This window comes from Bison bison, unplaced genomic scaffold (genome assembly GCF_000754665.1).
Source record: "Bison bison bison isolate TAMUID 2011002044 unplaced genomic scaffold, Bison_UMD1.0 scf7180017864115, whole genome shotgun sequence".
Lineage (NCBI taxonomy): Eukaryota > Metazoa > Chordata > Mammalia > Artiodactyla > Bovidae > Bison > Bison bison.
The window spans coordinates 1085571-1102733 of record NW_011494687.1 but is presented as its reverse complement, the minus strand read 5'-3'; the positions used below and the strand labels follow the sequence as shown (position 1 = coordinate 1102733).

General features: G+C 42.4%; 1 protein-coding gene across 4 annotated transcripts in view; it reads right to left on the bottom strand.

Moving 5' to 3' along the window:
• Positions 1 to 88: 88 nt before the first annotated feature.
• RBMS2 (RNA binding motif, single stranded interacting protein 2) overlaps positions 89 to 17163 on the bottom strand; it is a 78246-nt gene continuing 61171 nt past the window's right edge. For 3 of the 4 annotated variants that reach the window (XM_010839262.1, XM_010839260.1, XM_010839263.1), the window contains exons 8-16: positions 12858 to 12937; positions 12617 to 12726; positions 12121 to 12167; positions 11871 to 11964; positions 6855 to 6932; positions 6404 to 6514; positions 5725 to 5805; positions 5228 to 5313; positions 89 to 5119 (exon numbers count right to left, since the gene is read on the bottom strand). In XM_010839262.1, the coding sequence (XP_010837564.1) occupies positions 5233 to 5313; positions 5725 to 5805; positions 6404 to 6514; positions 6855 to 6932; positions 11871 to 11964; positions 12121 to 12167; positions 12617 to 12726; positions 12858 to 12937 (682 nt within the window). In that variant the 3' untranslated portion in view covers positions 89 to 5119; positions 5228 to 5232. The remainder of the gene's footprint in view (positions 5120 to 5227; positions 5314 to 5724; positions 5806 to 6403; positions 6515 to 6854; positions 6933 to 11870; positions 11965 to 12120; positions 12168 to 12616; positions 12727 to 12857; positions 12938 to 17163) is intronic. The other variant, XM_010839261.1, reaches the window with a different exon arrangement.

Here is a 17163-nt window from a genome sequence, read left to right as displayed (position 1 = left end):
GGCTGCCACCTGTGTTCCTGATACAGGAAAAGTATGTGCTCATCACCACCTTCCCCAGCTTCCCACCCATGGATAAGACACCACGAGGTAGATTTTGTGTTTTATTCCACAAGTTGAAATAAGAGAAAGTTCTACCAAATTATAGGGAAGAAACATGAGAATACCAAGGGTCAGAAAATTAGAGTGGGCAGCACTGGCACAAACATGGCAAAAGTATAAAATGAGAAACCTCTGGATAAAGAAAAACTACAAAATGTGTTTTGAGAATAATTAAACTTATTTCCTGTCCAAGGTGGTAAGTGCATGTAGGAGTGCACTCACCACCCCCGAAATTGTATGTGTTGGGGGATGCAAACACCAGTAAATGCTGTGAGAACTTTTTACAAGCTGGGAAAGCTTATCACACTGAAGGCTGGAAGTTTTGTTTTGGTGACCCTCTAACTTGGAATAGGAGGAGAAGGAATATCTCTGTTTTCAACCCTCCAAAAACCTCAGATGGCCACTTTGGTGCATGCTTACCTTCTCAGCTAGTGGCAGCCACTGGCAAACTTAAACAAGTCATAAGTTCTGCTTCAGTGCCGGTGTTCTGGGGGTGGCTCCCAAGCATTACTTAATATCCTAAGCAGTCATCATTTGGCCTACCACAGCAATATCTAACTGAAGAGTTCACACTATTCTAGGGTGAATAAAGGAGGTAAAAATCTCAAAGACATTCCAGAAATAGAAATAACGAATTCTTGCATTTGATTGTGAGCCCTTTCTAGCCCCCAGTTTCCTAACCCTTGTGAAGGGAAGGACAGACAGTAAAGGGGAAACACGTGTAAACCAGGTGCTTGTGCCCGTGTTGAACTGTGGAACTGTGAGGTAGATCTGTAACAAGGACAAGGAAGTTGTGGGCCTGGAGAATGGAGGTTCATTTGAAATGGAAGTGGACAGGCCAGGGAGAAGCAGCAGTGGTAGCTGGGCTGAGAGAGCACCTACCTCTCTCATTACTAGTCTCGTGGGGAGCACCTCTAGGGAGGTGCCGCAGAATTCAGCAAAGAGGAGAAGGGGGATAGAGCTCACAGGCCTGGCTCAGCTGTTGAAAGAAGACCCTCCTACAAAAGGAAAGGGTAAAAGCGAGGGTGAAGGCGAGATCTGCTAATGCCTGGAAGGAGTTAAAAGCAGGTAGCACAGAAATGGCATAGTTGGTTTAGGAGGGAATCAGGCAGGGGTTAATGTGGCAAGGCACAAGGTTAGACCTAGCCCTTACAGACTGGCTGTCATAATACCACCCTCTTTGAAGTTGGTCTAGCAGAGCCTGGGGACAAGTTTAGACCTGATCACTGACCCAAGTTTATTGCCCTAGGCCAAGAAGGTCGAGGTAAACTGCTAATAAGTGCAATGCTGCTGCTCTCCCAGAAGGTGGGGCACGTGCACGAAAGAACTTTTAGATGTTTACACTCCATTCCAGCAAGCCCTCACACTGCACCTTTGTGGAGCAAAATAACAACCCACAAGTAGGCACCCCAAACGGCAGACACTGAAGCAGCAGGGGATAAGCAGTGCAGGCACCAAGGGGCTAAATGAGCTCACTGATCAGTAAGTCAGGAAAAGAAGAATGGAACTGGGCTGAGGTGGCCTGATCCAGGGCGGGTCAGTAAAGCAACAAAGTCTAGTCCTCACACTCAGTGCAAGTAATGTCCCCCTACTACACCATCTATTCCTGACAAGGGGTATTTATTTACTCTTTAGAGCCACTAGGCTTCCTAGTCCTGGGCAGCTCTTCCAATCCTTTGGTTTAAAATACTCTAAAAATAACCTCTCTCCCCAATGTCATTTCTACATTTTCCCTAACCTCGACCCAAACCCTCCTCCAAAAAGCCTCGGGTCTGAGTATCCAGAGTGAGACAGGAGCAGTAATAATATTGGCATGAGGTGGGACAGGCAGGCACTAAGCCTAATAAAGGATTATATCATCTGAGAAAGTGATTCTAGTATGTTCTATTTGACTGAGAAGAGAAAAATACCAAGTAGTAAAATATTTTAAGAATGTTAACGAGCACTGTAATGATCAAGGGTGAGATGTGAAGTACAGGGAGAGTACGACCTGGGTTCCATGAAGACAGGATTCGGAAAACACTAGCATAGTTTAAAGAGCCCAGCGCAGGGCTATGAGCCTGCAGACGCCCCTGTAATTCCTCAGCAGCTCCACTGCCACCAGTGGGCCATTCTGAGAGAGAAAAACTGGCCCTTATTCCTTCTCCTTTTCCCACTCAATCATGTTATGAACTGTCAGAAATGAACTAACAATTAGGGGGAAAGTATCATGAGTGCAACCCAAAAGGGTCCAAACAAAATTCCACGATGCCATTAACCACTACAAAAATAACCTCAGGCTCTCACTCCATCGCTTCCCATGCCCAAACCAGAAACATTCATTAATAAAATCCATTAAGCAGATTCACATGAGGAAAACGGACAAAAGGTAACTTCATAATTTTAAAACAAAACAATGCAAAATAAGAGCCATTTAAACATTTAAATACAGAGAAAGTAGAACCAAGAATTCTGAGAGGCAGAGAAGGGGCAGCACTAATGTCAACAGCTTCTGTATATGAAAGGCCCTCCTTTCACTAAACCTCCTAGCAAAGCAAGGTTCCCCCAAACTACTATTAATTAGCTGAACTAGACTCTTCTCTTTTTCTTCAGGGCCCCTGAAGAGACCTATGGTGTACTTTTCTGACTAAGGACTAGAGACTCGGAAACAAGAGCTACCTGCCCAGGCAAACCCTCCCAGAAGATTACTGGACTTGGGGCTGTTTTACATCAGATAAAGCCTTCCTGAGGTTGGAAATTACCCATGAGAAAACTGTAGCAATTTCATCTTTTATATTTTCCATCTTACCTATTATCCCCTACCTGCTGTCTGCTGCCTCTACTTCCTCACCCTGAGGATGCACAAGAGGACTTGGGGGTGGGGAGCATCAGGACTCTCAACTCTGGGATGGGCAAAGGGAAGGGCGAGCTGGGCCCAAGCTCTGTGTACAACTGACATCACAGCTTCTTCCCGCCCTGGAGCATCTCCTTCCTCTCCCTACAGCCAGCCTACTGAACACCTGTTTCCCCATTCTCCATCATCGGGCTTTCCATCTGTCTGGGGGAAACGTACCTGACCTGGAAGTGAAGGAGAGCAGCACTCTCCTTTCAGTGTAGAAGGGAGTGACTGGGAAGAGAAGGTGCAGGACCGATGGGCAAAGGCTTCCTCCAATCTGTCTCCAGGTACGTAGCCAGGTTTTGCAGAAGAAGATGGGGTTGAAGAGCAAAACAGAGCCTTGTTGTGAAGGGCTCCTGACCTTGGGAATACTGAGATGGGATTTATTGCTCTTTTCTCTCCTAGCTCCCTGCTGTCCTTCCACAAGGAAAATTATTTTTGACATCCTGGTTCCCTGGGAAAGGGGCCCAAATGCTCTGGACAGTTACAAAGAACTTTGTCCTTTCCCACCCCAGCATAGCACACACACACACAGAGACCAGCCCCCACCTCGATCCCTCTCAATGTGTGTGTGCACGTGGCCTGAACCCTTCAAGGGCAGCCCTTGCTGTATACATAGAGGTGCCAAAGGTCAAAGCCTGGGAAAAATTCAAGAACCTCAGTTCTCTCTCAACTAGTTGCCTGGGGCTCAAAAGGCACTGTGTGTCCAGGGCTGGGAATTTACCAAGTCCTTTGGTACACAGGCAGGCTTGACACTGTCTTCATCAAGGTTTCCTAACGGTGGCACTACTGACATTCTGAGTCAGAGTTCTTTGGTCCGGGGAGCCAGGTCTCTCCTGTGCACTACAGGGTGTTCAGCAGCATCCCTCGTCTTCAGCCACTAGATGGCAGCAGCACACAGCCTCACGCCCAGACATGACCACGAAAAAATGTCTCCAGAGACTGCCTAATGGCCTCTCTGAGAATCACTGGTCTAAAGGTGAAGCTGCTGATGGTCCACAGTGGGGAAGGAACCCAAGTGGATTCAGCAAGGTCACAAATGCAAAGGCTCTGAGCATGGCAATGACATGCAACAGGGAAGAGAGGGGCCCTGAGACCCAGGGCAGAAAAGATCCTCCGGGAAGCAAAAAGCAGGTATTCCTGAAAAGCTGTAGCTGGAGAAGACATTTTCTCAGAAGGTGTGGTGCTGGCCTCGGCAGTGAGAAGAATTAGAAGTCAGTAGGTCTGTTCCTCTGGAACTTGCCAGGGAAAACCTAGTCTTCATCCCAATTTGGATCAAAGATGGCTACCAAAGGCTGTGGAACTGTCTCCTTAGCCAAGGTCAAGGCTCAAGGCTCCGCTTCCGGAAGGGCAGAGGGAGGAAAAGCTGCTTCCACTGCCTGCTTAGTCTCCCTGTTCCTTGCCCCGCCCCTCCAAATTCCATAGGAAATTTCATTCATAAAAGAAATAACAAAATTAAAAGCTGTAAAGAGGTTAAAGTAAGCAGGTTCTGCTGTATGGAAAAGAGAAAAAGAACAATCTGGATGAGGAAAAGAAGGCATAAAATGTATGTGAAGAAGCGATGGGATGTGTGATCTAAGAGCTTTATAAAACAAAACATTGAAAATCTGTGTATTCTTACACACACCTCCCCACAAAAAAAGTCCATTGCTAAACTCAGTAAGAAGGGCCCACAAAGGACTCCATCAATGTTCTAGCACCACATCTTTTTTTTTAAGAAATAATGTTTATAAAAAAAAAAGCCTTCCCAAAAAAGTCCAACACATCAAAAATGGTTTTTCACAAAGAAGGGAAGAAGTTCCAGGCACCATGTCTCTTTGGAGTAGGATAAGAGTATATTGCAGTTAAAAGCAAAACAGCAAACTTTCTTCACAAAAGAAAAGAAGTTTTGTTGATGTCCTTGACTGCAGCACACACAAACGGTGACAGCCAACACCCGCCCAGGCTCCACCAGGAGTGGAGGAAGAGCAGAAGGCGGGGGTGCAGATTTCTCTTTCCAGGCCCAGGCCTGTGAAAACCGATGACCAAGTGTTAGTCCTCAGCTGGGCCCACAGAAGGGCTGTACTCCTGGTCAGCCCTCTGGAGTCTGGAGCATCAGCATATCCAAGAATTCTTTTATATTCAACAAAGACGGGGAGGGAAACCCTAAAAGAGGCATAAGCCAGAGAGAGTGGGGAGGCGGAGCGACAAGCATGAGAACCAGTCTGATTTCAGGCTGTTCAGCCCACCCCGCCCTCGGTGTGTGTTTCTTACCACTGTTACTTGTTGAATTGGAAAGAGTAGACGCCATGCTCTGAGGGTGCATCCACCGGCACTTGACTTTGCTGGCTGCCACTCTCCTGTACCACAGGCAAGGCAGGCGAGTCAACTTGCACATCCTTCCCTCACCTCCCACTGAAGCAGCCTCACTACGCTGAGTGCCCTCCCCGACCTACCCACTGCCACACACCTGTGCGAGTGCACACACACACATGCACACTCACAGCATCACTTTCCCAACTTTAGAGCAACCTATCCTCATCCCAGAGCACAATGGTCAACGCAAGCCAGCACCCTGGGGTTAACTGCTGTCCGGCTAAATGAGAGGAAGGGCCTCAGTCAAAGGCACTAAGTCTCTCCTTCCTGTATTCTTCACACACCCACCAGCTATTTATGAACACAGAATCGGCATCACTGCGAGAGGAAGATTTTGATCAGTGGAAAACCTGCCTCTGTTCCTTTTCAACCCCAAGAGACTATAAAGTTCTTACCTCAACTGAAACACTGGAAGAAGGCACTGGGGTGTACTGGGAGAGGTAAGCTCCCTGCATAGCTGCAGCTGTTGGCACATACTGGAATGAGATGCATTGACAGGCTCAGAGCAGTGATTCTTGGCTACAATTAAAACACCTGGGGAGCTTTAGAAACTGTAAGTGCCTATGTCCCCTCTCCAGAGATTCTAATTTAATTGTGCTTTTTAAAAGCACTTCCGATGACTCTGAAGTACACTGGCTTAGAGAGACTTCTGCCTACATGACTGCTTTTCCTCCTCTTTCCCATCTTCTGCTTTTTCTCAACGCACTGCCCTCTCTGTTTTAAGCACTCCTCCACAAACCAGAATGCACCTGAGCTTCGAGAAACCTATCAGGCTTCACCCATTCTTCCTATTACTATTCTGATAAGGCTTTCAAGAGATGTGTGTGAACCCCTACTAGATAATACGTAGACAGGAGCACTGATCCTTTAGTTACATGAAGAGGAATCAGTTAAAACGAATGAGTTTCAGAGTAGAAGGCTGTATTCCTCGCTCACAGTCCATCTCCTTTTCTGAGTGTGTCCTCGATGACAGTGAAGTCATTCCCAACCTTATCCAAGAGTATTTAAACCTAAGAGTCTTACACAGGTGTTCCTTGTGTGGCAGGAGTTTATAAGAGGAATATCTTGCTTTACCGTGCCCGTGCTGCTGAGAGAGAGGTGGCCCAACTGCTGGGTAAGAGGTCCCACCATGGAGGCAGGCTGGAGAGAAATGGGATGGTCCATTCCTGGTGTCAGAACTGAACCCTAGAAGCAGCAGCAAAGGGCAAAGTTAGTTGGCAGCATCCTGTGAGGCTGCAGGAAGCAGAGGTTCATGGCTACCAGAACCACTGCTGACAGACATTTAAAAATCCTGGAAAATGACAGGCAAGCAACCACCTGGCCCTGCAGCAGGAACATGCACTCTGCCTACCAGGCTGGAGGCGTTCTTGTCTAAGAATAGTAAACTCACAGAATGTAAGGTCAGACACCTGGTCACACGAGAGACTGAGCCAGGACTCACAGCCACACCTCCTTTCATCAAATCCCACTGTTTTCTTTTACATCAAATTGGCACTTTGGCTTTTGCCCACTTCTGAACACTCACTGAAGGCTGCATGAGGTATGACTGGTGGTGCATCCAAGACGGGCTAGGTGCTTGTGGAGGAGATGTCTGAGTTACTCTCTAATGGAAGCGAAAATAAACAAAACAAAAATGTTAACTTCCTGAAGACTGTTACTTCACCCAATGATCTGATATTTTTCAGCAAAACACAAGTAAGTTTGGAGTGTGGGGCTTCCCTGGTGGCTCAGATGGTAAAGAATCTGCCTGCAATGCAGGAGACCCGGGTTTGATCCCTGGGTGGGAAAAGTCCCCTGGAGCAAGGAATGGCTACCCACTCCAGTGTTCTTGCTGAGAGAATTCTATGGACAGAGGAGCCTGGCAGGCTACAGTCCATGGGGCCGCAGAGTCAGACATGACTGAGCAACTAACAATTTCAATTTCAGTGCCCCCTTAGAAAATAGAAATATTTAAGAATATTTTTAAAATATTAACAACTCTTACACTTCAAGTAACCCAATTTTAAAATGGGCTAAGAATCTGAGTAGATATTTCTCTAAGAAGATACACAAATGGCCAACAAGCACATTCAACAGGCTCAACATCGTTAGTCACTGCTGCGCTGTGCTTAGTCACTCAGCTGTGTCCGACTCTGTGCGACCCCATGGACTGTAGCCCATCATGCTCTTCTGTTCCTGGGATTCTCCAGGCAAGAATACCAGAGTGGATTGCCATTACCTCCTCCAAGGGATCTTCCTGACTCAGGAATCGAACCCGCATCTCTTGTATTGTAGGCAAATTCTTTACCGCTGATCCACCAGGGAAGCCCCTAGTCACTAGGGAGATATAAATCAAAGTCACAACGAGTTACCACTTTATACCCACTTAGATGGCTACAATTTTAAAAGGACTGAATAACAAATGTTATACACTGCAGGTGGGGATGTAAAATGGTACAGTGACCTTGGAAAACAGTTTGGCAGTTCCTCACAAAGTTAAATGTAGAGTTAATAGGTACTGAGTAATTGTATGTACCCTAGAGAAATGAAAACATATGTCCACACAAAAACTGTGCACAAAAGTTCATAGCAGTATTACCCAATAATACTATGACTATTATTATTCATAATGGCCAAAAGGTAGAAACAACTCACACGACCATCAACTGATAAACAGATAACAAAATGGGGCATGTCCATACAATGGAATATGATTCAGTCATAAAAAAGAATCAAGTTCTGCTACATGCTACACATGAATAAACTTTGAAAATATGCTAAGTGAAAGAAGTCCAGACACAAAAGACATTTACTATATGCTTCCACTTTTACAGTATGTCCAGAAGAGGCAAATCTGTAGATACAGAAAGTGTATCAGTGGTTGCCAGGGGCTAGGGTGAAGGAAGAATAGGGAACGGCTACCAATGGGCACAGAGTTTCTTTCTGAGGTAATGAAAACATTCTGGAATCAGATAATAGTGATGGTTGCATAATCCTATAAATATACACTACTGACTAGCATACTCTAAAACTTTTATAGTCTGTAATTTACATCTCAATTTTAAAAGAAAAAAAGCAATGAGAAGCTAGAAATGCATCTTGATAAACAAGTAGATCTATTCCACAAATGTAGGGATTGTTCAAAATCAGAAACTCTACAAACATAAGTCAAAATTGAAGGAAAAAGTCAGTGTAATATTAGATGCTGAAAAGACATTTTATAAAATCCAACAGCCATTTACTTTAAAAAAAAAAAAAAATTCATGAAGTAGGGAATTCCTTGGAGGTCCAGTGATGTGACTCAGAGCTTTCACTGCCATGGCCTGGGTTCAATCCCTGGTTGGGGAACTAAGATTCTGAGAGCCGAGAGTTACAACCAAAAAATAAATTTTAAAAAATATCACAAAGTAAAACAGAGACTAAAAAGAAACTACTTACATATATTAAAGGCTATTACCAAAAACTTAGCTGCAAGCATTAACCCACATTAAAAACACTGCAATTATAGTAACCTATTAGGTAGTGGAGTCAAAGAAATACAATTGGGATACCACTGGCATAAAATTGAAATGGAAAAGAGAGCTATTATTTTGCATCAGTGATATAACTATACCTAGAAAACCTAAGAGATTTAAATTAAACAATTACTAATAGTAATAAGAGGATTCACTAAGTGAGCTGTATACAAAATAGATGAACATAAATCAATAACCTCTCTTTGGTGTATCAATAAGCACCTGAAGATGACGACAAAAAGTACAGACCTACATAAACAAAATTAAAATCCTACTGAAGGACATAACAAAGATCTGAGAACATGAAAAGAAATACATCTTAAGTGAAAAGACTGTACGTTTTAAGTAGTCAATTCTCTTAAATATATAGGTATAACGTAATTTCAATTAAAGCCCTCCCTCACAGATTTTTAAAAATTAGATAAAATGATCATAAACTTACACAGAATAACAGATGCAAAAAAAAAAAAAAACAAAAAAAAGTATGAAAAAGAGAGTGAAGAAGGTTTTATCTTATTAAATATTAGAACATACTATGAAAGCCACTGTAATCAAATTAACAAATTATTGAAATAGGAACAGATACAATGATCACTGGAAGAGTATAAAGGATACAGAAAAAAATTCCAGTGTTTATTATATGACAAAGGTAGCATCTCAATTCAGTGGGAAAAGGATGTGCTTAGTCGCTCAGTCATGTCTGACTCTCTGCAACCCCATGGACTATAGCCTGCCAGGCTCCTCTGTCCATGGGGATTCTCCAGGCAAGAATACTGGAGTGGGTTGCCATGCCATCCTCCAGGGGATCTTCCCAACCCAGGGATCAAACCCAGGTCTCTGGCATTCCAGGCAGATTTTTTACTGGCAGAGCCACCAGGGAAGCCCAGGAAAAGGATGGATTATTTAATAATTTGGTGCTAGGACAACTGGTGAATACTTTGAAGGGAATACAATAGGACCCCTATCTTACGTCATATACAAACATAAATTCCTGGTAACTATACATTTAAATGTAAAACAATGAAATAAATCCTGGGGACCACATGAACAATGTACAGACTGAGAAGACCTCTTGAATTAAGACAAGAAATTCGAAAGCTGTAAGTAAAAAAAAAAAAGCAGACATATTTAACTATATACAAACGTTAAACTTTTGTATATAGCAAAAACTAGTGATTCCCAAAGTATGATCTCTGGACCAGCAGTAGGAGCAACACCTGGGAACTTGTTAGAAATACACATTCTTGCCTCTCACCCTAGACTTGCTGAATCAGAAATTCTTAGCGTGGTGCCCAGTACGTTTAATAAGCTCTCTGACCTAGGTTTAATGACATCAACGACTCGATGGACATGAGTTTGAGCAAGCTCCGGGAGTTGGTGATGAACAGGGAAGTCTGGCGTGCTGCAGTCTATGGAGTCTCAAAGAGTGGGACATGACTGAGCAACTGAACTGAATAAAGCTCTCCAACTGATTCTGATGCACAGCCTAAGTTTGAGGACCACAAAGGCAGTGGGAAAAAAATTTGGAAAAAAACTTGTAACAAAGATAACATTCAGAAGATTAGCACTTATAATAGCTTTTTTTTTTTTTGGCCAGGTATGCAGGATCTTACTTCCCTGATCAGGGACTGAAACTGTGCCCCCTGCATTGGGAACTCAGAGTCTTAACCACAGGAACACCAGGGAAATTCCAATAATATTGATAGTTTTCTTTTTTAAATCATGTGATAAAAAACCATAGCTGAGCCTGCTTCCTTGCCCAGAAGCAAGCCAGGAAAGTCTGACACGTGTATGTGGGTAACTTAGAAATAAATCCCTCTAGCCTTCAGAATGTCCCAGAGCGTGCACTGTTGAGGTTTTTAACTTAGCTGGGCCAGGTCTTATGTGTGGTATGCTGCAGCATGCAGGAACTTTACTTGTGGCAAGTGGGATCTTGTTCCCTACCCAGGGACAGAACCTTGGCCCCTGCACTGGAAGCACAAAGTCTTAGCCACTGGACCAACAGAGACGTCCCAATAATATTGATGGTTTTTATAAGCTGATGGGAAAAGAACAAATGAATAGGAAAATGGGCCAAGTATATGAAGAGTAATCAGGAAAGAACAAATCAAAATATGACCCAAAAATGCTTAAACTCAGCTTCAGTCAGGGAAGTGCAAATTAAAGCAACACTGTACTTTACACCTACCAAGATAGGAAAAACTTTACAAGAGCAATGCCACCTCTGGCTGGAGGGAAATAGGTCCTCTCATATGTTGCCAGTGGGAACATGAATTTGGCAGCCTTTGTGGAAAGAAATCTGTAACATCTATAAAGCCAAAAGTCTGTGTATCATTCAACCTTACAACCTCACCCCTTGGACTCTAGCCCCTAGAAACAAAAGCACTCATCTGTGAGGACACAGGCAAAAGCATGTTTACCAGAGCATCATTTGTACCAGAAAAAAACTGAAATCCAAAGAATGCCCTTCACGGTGGTCTAGTGAAAGAATTCTGGTATTTATGCAGCATGAACTATAATGTGACTATTAAAAAGAAATAATTAGAACAGAGCTGCATAGAACCACCTGGAGGGCTTGTTAAATCTCAGGCTAGTAGGACTCATCCCCCAGAGTTCCTCTGGATCTAGGGTGGAGTCCAAGAATTTGTTTCTAAAAATACCCAGGTAGGGCTGATACTGCAGGTACAGGGACCACGCTTTGAGAATCACTGGTTTATGTGGGAAAAGTATAAAAAAGACATTTAATATGGCAAATTTTTATAACATAAACAATGACTTCCAAAACCATATATTTATACGTATATGAAAATGACCAAAAAAAGGCGGAAACTAACATGGGTTTGCTTGTGGGAATGGTGGATACAGAGTACAAAGTACATGCATACAACAGCCTGTATGCATGTAAGGGGATCATGTGTTACACTTTTATGTGAAACTGTTTGCATATAATCTGTGTAAAGGAAACAATGGGAAAAACAGCAAGTTGTTTCCAGCCTAAAACACGATGGCAGGGCAAACCCCGAGCCCTTTTCTGGGCATGAACGTACCTGATATGACGTCATAGGAGATGGAAGATACGGGGACAGTGCAGACTGAGTGAGCATCCTGTTGGGGGCGATGTTGTAAGGAGCTGGGTAAAACCTGTAGGAAGGGACCACATCAGTAAGGAGTCAGGAAACTGCAAAGCAAGGGCCCCCACTGACAGATACAGCCATGAACATCAAGGCAATCCATGCGAGGGCCTGGACACACGACTATGGCATTTTCAGGCAGGCTGTTTACATACGACACCCTTACCCATTCTGAAGAGCCGTGGAGGGGTCATAGGTCAAAGCCATGCCACCCTAGAAAGAAAGAACACAGTGCGCACACTGTGAGCGCTTAGGTGAGAACAGGAGCAGGCCCAGAATTTCAAGGCTGGGGAAGCGTTTGGTTCAACTGATTAAAAGCCAAGTCTGGACTAGTCCCCACAGTAACTGTTCCAGGGTTTTCCTGCTTGTGAAGGGTGCACAATCCCATTTACACTAAAGAGTGTGTGAAGTAGCCAGCATTGCTCATTTACATACTGGAGCTCTCAAGCCTACCCCAGGAATCAAGCCATGGAAATTTCCATTCCTTCTTTTTTTTTGCCTTGGCATCCCCATTCGGCATGCAGGATCTTAGTTCCCTGGCCAGGGATCGAACCCGCCTTCCCTGCAGTGGAAGCCAAGTCCCAACCACTAAACTGCCATGGAAGTCCCATCCATTCCATTTTAATGTCATTAGTATTCTTGTCTCTGAGAGGGCCTCTTACCATGTCTCCATTTCTTGGCCAGGCCCGTCCGTTCTGCACAAATTTTCCTTGGTTCTGTCGTTTCTTTGGACCCCCATCAGCAAATTTGCAAAGCAAGGGATCGGATGGGGCTGCCGAGAGAGAAAACAGACAGGCAGCTGAGTCCCACCTCATTTAGCCCATTCACTCATGCAAAAAGCCTCCAGAATCTTCACAGAAGTCATAACCTGTGGCCTCTCAGCCTGATTCCCAGATGCCTCACCTGGTACTCCAGGGGGTGTCTTAATATATTTTCCATTAAAGTGGGTGATGATGGCTTCACACTTCTCTGTGGACTCCATCCTAAGGAGCACAAGAGGAGTTAGGGTCTAGCTTCTCCAGGATCTATACCCTCCCTACATTTAAAGAGAAAGCTCTTAAGTTCCCAGCCCCACAAATGCTCCAAAAATTGTCAACTACAGAAACAGAGCTTCCTCCACACAAATTCAAGGCATCTTAGAGAAGAAACCCCAGCTTCTGATGAAGGTTTTTCTCAACTGGTTCCTCTAGGGATCCTGAAAGGAATAATGGGGGTCTGCAAGCTATGAATATTCCAAAGAAGATACTGATTGATGGATCTAGTATTCAGTATTGTGCCTGGTTCCTAAATAAGAATACAATAAACAGTGGCTGTTACCATTATTTTTTATTACAAAATTCCTAATGGAAATTTTCCTAGGTTTTTTCGCTCTGTTTGCATAATCTTACCTTCCTGACCAGGGATTGAACCCAAGTCACAACAATGAAAAGACTGAGTCCTAACCACTGCACCACCAGGGAATTTCCCTGTTCCTTCACTCTGATAAAACTGTACAAGCTAAGAATTTGCCAATATTTATTTTTTTGCTCTGGCCATACTTATAAAGGTCTATTAGCTACCAATAACTTCCTTAAGATTTCATGAGTCAGGGGAGGGAGGCTTATTAGGAGTGTGAGGTAAGCAGATACAAATTACTATATGTAAAACAGATAAACAGTGTCGTACTGTAGAACACAGGAAACTATGTTCAGTATCCTGTAATAAACCATAATGGAAAGGAATATGAAAAAGATACATATGTGTATATGCACACATATCACAATAAACTGTGGAAAATTCTGAAAGAGATGGGAATACCAGACCAGCTGATCTGCCTCTTGAGAAATTTGTATATAGGTCAGGAAGCAACAGTTAGAACTGGACATGGAATAACAGACTGGTTCCAAATAGGAAAAGGAGTACGTCAAGGCTGTATATTGTCACCCTGCTTATTTAACTTATATGCAGAGTACATCATGAGAAATGCTGGACTGGAAGAAACACAAGCTGGAATCAAGATTGCCGGGAGAAATATCAATAACCTCAGATATGCAGATGACACCACCCTTATGGCAGAAAGTGAAGAGGAACTCAAAAGCCTCTTGATGAAAAGGGAGAGTGAAAAAGTTGGCTTAAAGCTCAACATTCAGAAAACGAAGATCATGGCATCCGGTCCCATCACTTCATGGGAAATAGACGGGGAAACAGTGGAAACAGTGTCAGACTTTATTTTTTTGGGCTCCAAGATCACTGCAGATGGTGAGTGCAGCCATGAAATTAAAAGACGCTTACTCCTTGGAAGGAAGGTTATGACCAACCTAGATACCATATTCAAAAGCAGAGACATTACTTTGCCAACAAAGGTTCGTCTAGTCAAGGCTATGATTTTTCCTGTGGTCATGTACGGATGTGAGAGTTGGACTGTGAAGAAGGCTGAGAGCCGAAGAATTGATGCTTTTGAACTGTGGTGTTGGAGAAGACTCTTGAGAGTCCCTTGGACTGCAAGGGGATCCAACCAGTCCATTCTGAAGGAGATCAGCCCTGGGATTTCTTTGGAGGGAATGATGCTAAAGCTGAAACTCCAGTACTTTGGCCACCTCATGCGAAGAGTTGACTCACTGGAAAAGACTCTGATGCTGGGAGGGATTGGGGGCAGGAGGAGAAGGGGACGACAGAGAATGAGATGGCTGGATGGCATCACTGACTCAATGGACGTGAGTCTGAGTGAACTCCAGGAGGTGGTGATGGACGGGGAGGCCTGGCATGTTGCGATTCATGGGATCGCAAAGAGTCGGACACGACTGAGCGACTGATCTGATCTGATCTGATATGAAAAATACATAAACCACTTTGCTGTACACCTGAAACTAACACCACGTTGTAATTCAACTATACTTCAATTATTTTTTAAATGCGGAAAAAAGATTTCCTGAGTCTGTAGGAAGAAAGAGTATTAAGACAGGGTTTATGGTGACAGAACAATGTTAGAAGCTACACAGCTAAAGTATCTTGTTGGGAAAAGAGAAAATGAGGAAGGAATTAGTGGTGCCTGTTCAATACTCACAGGCTCTGTGAGTCAGAACATGCACCAAAGTCCTCCGGACTCATTCCTCATTTCTGCTTCAAATCTCCATCTACCTTACCATACAGCGCTCAAATGAGATAATGTGTATAAACATGTTCTATAAATTATATGAAGATCTACATAAGACAGGGTACAGTATTTTCCCCCTTTTCCACAGTTAAAGTAAGTCAGTATATTTTCTATGCCAATAACCACTAAAGATCTGAACAATCTCCATGTTGGCAGTTACTAGAAAAAGACCTTAAATGGAACCTTCTAGTGAAAAGCATGCTGAGCATTCTAGAGCAAACAGTGTTTAGTTGGGTTACTCCTATTCTTGAGTCTTTCAAAAGGGTGACAGGCATGTAGGGTTTTAAAAGAATCACTTTCAGGAATTCAACTTCCTCATAAACTCTTTCCTGAATGATCAAGGCTGAGGTCCCCTTTCACAACTACTCCACTCAGCTTACTTTAGACTCATCCCAAAGCTCAACAGGAAGCACAGAGGACTGAGTTACAAAAATTGTTTTTTTAAGTTACATGTTTCCAATTCTTCCTTCCCACAAAGCTAAAGGACTCAACAAGTTGTCAATTGACAATTAAAAATGTCAGTTTTGATGACAGATCACCCTGGTTCTTGGCATATAATTCAGAAAGAACTCAAAGAATTCCTATTTTAGCAAAACTCTTTCCATTCCCATTTACTTATTTATGTGAACAAGGAAATAAAACACAAATAGAACTGACACTAAATTTTGTCTTGTTACAGTAATAAACAATGTTCACTGATGGCTACATGATTTAATTATAAAAATCTAAAAGAAGCACTTCCAATAAAATTTATTTCATATAAAACAATTTTGTATCAACATTTTAAAATATTTATGTTGTTTGGGGCAACTGTGAACTATTTATAAAGATAATTTCCATATGGATTAATGCATAATGATTCAGAGCCACAATAAAAAAATTAATTTATGTTCTTGTTGCAGAGAAGTATAGCAGAATGATCCAAACAGAGACTTTCAACTATAAAAATATTTTAAAAACTAAAATACAATTCTGTAGGGAAATAAGATGGCAATACAAAATCAAGAGAAAAAGGAATACTATAAGAATCATTTAAGAGTTGTAACTTAAAGAAATGCCCCATGTATTTTTGAAATGATTTTGTGTATTAAATTGCTACATTTAGATTTCATTTGGATATATTTTAAAATAGTATGACAGTTTTATTTAGACTAACATAGTCTAAATTATTATTATTAACATTATGTAAATATTGTTAACATAATATTTATAATTTGCAGGAAAATATACTTTGCAAAAATCTAAATGTATGAAGAAAATCTGAAGTTATTAATGTAGAAACATACAAGAGATTTCATGGCTTTTCAAGACTTCAAAGCCATAGTTCCTAAACTGGGCTTTGAGGCACCCTGGGTCATTGTGATGAGCTCACAGAGGCAAAGCAAGGGATACTTTAACTTTCTGAATAAAATACAGCAACACTAATTGGCTATTTATCGTAAAGACTACTAACTCTAAATAGTTCAATATTTCTACAATCTGGTTTTTCAGTAGTTGCTATGACAAAAGCAAGTACCATAAGAAAACCAACATGTAACAGAAAATGAGGGTGTCCTTGTTCAGTAGGATTCCAAGGTTTGAGAACTGTGCAGTGTCCAACAGGCCACATCCATTGAAAGGATAGTTATTTAAGAATGAGATAAAAATATTTTTTCAATGTATTTTTCAAATAACTACAAAGTTGTTAAAATATTAAACATTTTTTGAATGTTTAGAATAGTTACTTGATACATTAAACTGTTAAGTATTTCTTTTGGTCTAGGGCAAAAAAAATTATCTGGACGAAATGGAGCTTCTGCTTTAAGAGAGTATGGGAGCAAAAAAGTTTGATTACAAACTTTAGAAATTCCCCTTTAGTTATACATGGGGTCACCAGCAGGTGGCGCCATCGAGATTGAGTAGGCTAGGGAAGAGGTCTTATTCCACGTTCCCAAGGTCTGAACCCTGCAGAGTAAAGCAGTGTTCTTGGACCAGAGAAGATATTAAAAAAGAAAAAAGGACTTTCAGATTACTTAGTCCAGGTCTTTTCAAACTTTTTAGAAAGGCATCAGAATCTCCTTTCAAGCAAAATCTTAA